At 43.1% G+C, this 4,450-nt stretch overlaps 1 protein-coding gene across 1 annotated transcript in view; it reads right to left on the reverse strand.

Moving 5' to 3' along the window:
• The window catches only part of wdpcp (WD repeat containing planar cell polarity effector), a 125,236-nt gene that overhangs the window by 2,043 nt on the left and 118,743 nt on the right, over positions 1–4,450 (reverse strand). The window contains exon 15 of the mRNA XM_015389425.1: positions 2,681–2,789. Within this exon, the coding sequence (XP_015244911.1) occupies positions 2,681–2,789 (109 nt within the window). The remainder of the gene's footprint in view (positions 1–2,680; positions 2,790–4,450) is intronic.

Genomic DNA, 4,450 nt, shown 5'->3' on the forward strand with positions numbered 1-4,450 from the left:
TGTAAACATCTTGCTCCAACTGACCAATCAGACGACAGAAAATGCTGACATTAGTGTGGGCCCTCTAGTTGCTCCAGTGCAGCAAATCTGAAATCTGATTGGCTGAAGAAAATGATCCTCACTAATATTGTTGAGGTAACATCAGCAGCACTACTGATTCTGAAGGCCCTGGGCAGATTTGGTTGACATAGCAACGCACTAAGGCTGAAATCTGATTGGACAAAAAATATAGCGACTACATAAATGTAATTAAAGCAGCGCAGCATAGAGAAACGATATAAAATTAAAATATTGTTAAATATTGTTAAATTAATACAGTTGGATAGTAGAAAATTAAAGTTTCGGCAATGAATGTAGGTTAGTGTTTCTAATTAATTTTAGGCAAGCAGTGAAGTAATTGAAGGCCCACCACTGGTAGTAATACATTAAAAGAAGTAATTAGAAATAAACAGTTTTCTTTTAAAGATAAAAATTGATTTGCTCTGTAGTCAAACAGCAAAAAACGAGTTTTACAATATTAGACAATCTTTTTTTTATCATGTTTTGAGACTGATGTACAATAAAGGGCAGCTTCTGTCACATTATTTATCTTCTTTGGAGAAGATTTTACTCAAAGAAGTGTGATAATCTGCTGATGCAATAAGACAATAACAGTTCTCGAAACCCTGATAAAATAACTCAAAGCAAGTGAGATTGTCTCACTGCACTGAAAGATTATTGCACTTATTTAGAAATGGATCTTCTCAAAAGTAGATTAATAATCTAGCATAATCTGATCTTGTTTAGTATTAAAAATCCCAAAACAAGATCAAAAGTACTTTTTGGCTTTAAATAAGATTATAAAACTTGGTTAACTGGACAGTGTTTCGCGATGCATCCAGATCATAACATAGAGGTCTAACCCGCTGAAATTCAGGCCCTGCCTCAGTTCAGGATCATTATTCCTCAGTTTAACCTCCCCTCTCAGGCTCCTGGATGTGAAATCAAGCTACAGGAAGTTGTCGATCCAACCTCACATCTTTTCATTCAAATCCAATCTGATTTTTATCGTCTGCAGATGTTTGTAGTTGGTCTATCAGAGAAGCAGCATCTCGGTCCTGAGCATAACAATAAGTTAGTCCGTCACAGAGCAGAACGCTCCCAGGCTCTGCGCTCCTCTGACAGGAGAATAGCGGATGAACAGCAGAGGCCAGCAACCATCAAAGGAACGTTGGGAAGCTTCCCAGACTTCCGGCTCGTTGTCTCTCACTATTTTGAGCACAGAGAGGCGGATTTAGGGGAACGCAGGAATCTGCGAAGAGCCCCCGAACTGCCATTGTGCTCGGCGCCCTTCTCCTCCGCTGCTCTTTTCTGGCCGAGCCAAACGAGAGAGAGCAGTGGCGTTATAATGCCTCCCCTACTCCATCTCGGCTAAGCTGCCACATGCTTCACATGAGAAACAATGAAACTTCATTGGAGACCAGATTACAGAGAGAGAGGGGGGTTCAGAGTAATTTTTCGTCTAAAGGAGGAGGGGGGAGCTTTGTTTCCTCTTCTCCGAGGCCATTGTCTTTGGGGGATCTGCCTTCTTTGCCTGTCGGCGAAGTAGACGAAGGCCTGGGGTTCGTACGGTTGAGATTCTGGCACCAGATCCCCTATTTTTTACATTTTTCTCCTCTTTGCTTCTTTTAGTGTTTTTAAAAAAAGAGCTTAGGCCACAGCATCTCTCTTTACCTCTCTCTGGACCCAGATTGCTTAAATTGGAGGGGATTTGGGAAGGATGGAGGAGGCTTAGTGTGTGTGGGGGGGTGGGGGGTGAGTTCAGAGAGTCATCACTGTTACAGTCAAACAGCCATGAAAGCCTACGAGGATGAAGAGGACAAGAGAGCCTTTTTATCTAAAGCACGCAAATCCCGTATAAATGCTCTGATATGTTAGATGGAGTATCCATCACTCCCATCCGCATGCTTCAATCTCTGTCTTCACTCCTATTTGGGGTAAAGTCTGATTTTAGGAGGGAGGAAGAATGGGACCAGTGGGCTGACTGGAAGCGTTACGAAGTGGAACTGTGGCTTTGACATTTGAAGTTTCACAGGGGAGAGGGAGCCGATTTAGGCTGCACTGCGCTCATCTGGTCACTTCTACGAAGCATAAACACACCATGATGAATCTCTGAGCCTTCAGTCATCCTACAGGTCTCTGTGGGGTCTGAAAATCCAGCCATGCTGCTGTAAACACACAGTCAGTCATAAACTTCACTTAAATGTTTTGGAAAATCTGTTAAATTTTAGCATCTAGCAAAGATAAGAAGATTCAACAGCAAACGCAGTAAGGATCACTAAATGATTGCATGTGGTTCTTAAATTCATAGTCCGCCCGCGACAACACCTCTTCCAGCCCCTGAAAGAGGCTCCAGAGCATCACTCTACCACCACCATGTACGGCAGTAGGTCTGATGGTATTTTTCTGAAGTGCTGTGTTACTCCTGTTTCTCACACTTTCATTTAAAAATGGCCACGCATGATGATCAGAGACCGTTTGCTCCTAAAGTGGGTGGTGTATAGACACACGGTGGAAACAAACAGATTTCACTCAGGAAAACTCACAAAATCTCTAGAGATCAAACGTGAGCTCAGAGTAAATAAACGTGGCCAACTAGGTCAGTGAGGGCGGGGCCTGAGTCAGCCGTTCATGTACTTACGTTTTGGGGGTCTCTGAGGGAGAAGGGCCTGAAACCGCGATGCTACCCTCTGCTCCTCCTCGACTAAAGCTGGATCCACATAGACCGCTCCTGTCTCTCTGAAGATCATCTGGCAATAAACATGAAAACAAACAGCTTAGCAATGAATAACAGGAGCAATTATCACTTAAACTCTTTAGTGTATGTGATCCATTGAAGACGAGACAACTAATATTGGGGAATTCATAAATGAAAGGATGAGTGGCTGAATGTAAGGAAGACACCAAAGATGTGGAGGAACCAGCTCTGTCGAACAAGAATAAAACTTTTTAAAAACACTACATGCGACAAATAACCGATTTACACTAAACAGATATGGTGGTGGCAGCATCATGCTGTGGGGATGCTTATGTTAAAGAGGGACAGGAAATCTGAAAATACAAGTTGAGCTAAAACCTGAGTAAACCTGCTAGAAAGATCTTTATATGCATTAACACCAGTTTTCTGCCTGGTTGACCTTCACATATTTTTCCTCTCTCTTCTAAACATGAGAAGGGAAACCATCATCAAATACATTATCGGACACCAGCATTGATTAGCGAGTGTAACTATAAATCTACTGGTTCCTCTAAACTGTTCCATAGTTGCTGGACCTCGATTTTACAAAACAATGCTGGTCTCACAGATCCACTCCCAGTTCTACCAGTACCACCACCGGCTCCAGGAGCTGCAGCTGGATGATCAACTCCAGCGGTTCAGGATCCAGTGTCCATGGCTGCTGTCTTATTTAAAGAGATAACATATGAGCTTTAATAACAAAAACCTCCATCTCCTCTGCACATTATAACCTGATGAAACAACCACATCCGAGCCCTACAATGGTTAACTTAATGCCACATGAAGGGACAGAAAAAGTTATTTTTTGGAATTCCAGGGAAATCTCGCTTTGTTCTGTCTGCATTGCCGCATGGCTCCGTTTGCATCACTCAAAACATCATATTTGCATCAACAATCACTCCATAACACAATAACACGTAAATCCCTGGGCAAATTCACGTTTGGTGTGTATGAGGCAGTAAAGCTACACAACTCGGTTGGAAATCCACCTTCCAACAGGTAATTTATCCTAAAGACACAGCTAAAGGTAAATATACAAGCTCAAGACATAAATAAAATGTCTTGTTCTGACTCTAGAAGGAGGCGGTCACATTTTTTTCTGCTGCTCTGCAACTCCCTGACCTCCCTGATCTGTCTCTGCTTTGCTGTGTCTTGTCATTTCTGAGCTCTCTCTTCATATCAGCCAAACTCAAACAATGGATCTGGTTAGGTGGTCTCTCAATGCAATTGATCAAACTTTCTCAACTGGAAGTCAGAGAAAAGGGGACCCGTCCTGTCCTGCCGGGATATACTTTATGGGATACACCATGGACTCCTGGAAGGCTTGGAGGATGGTGTGTTTTACAATGCTGTCAGTGGAGGATATTGAAGATGTATGGATTTTCAGATTTATGATACTTAGGCAGTGGGTCTCCTGTTTGGATTTGGATGATACCTGATGTATCTACAATTACAGAGGACATCGGCTGCAATTTGGGGATTGATCAGGCTGCCAGCAGTGGCTGACACGGTCACAAAGGCTGTGAACGAGCAAGATCGGGAGCTGAGCCGTATGCTGGGTGCGACTGGACGCAGGCTGGCTGCGGAGGTTGAACTCAAAGGTGAGATGGGATAATATCTTGGATGTGCACGCTCGCTTCAAGGTGGAAAAGCCCAAATAAATTTGGAATATTG

Source organism: Cyprinodon variegatus, unplaced genomic scaffold, assembly GCF_000732505.1.
Source record: "Cyprinodon variegatus isolate N-32 unplaced genomic scaffold, C_variegatus-1.0 Scaffold458, whole genome shotgun sequence".
NCBI classification, from domain to species: domain Eukaryota; kingdom Metazoa; phylum Chordata; class Actinopteri; order Cyprinodontiformes; family Cyprinodontidae; genus Cyprinodon; species Cyprinodon variegatus.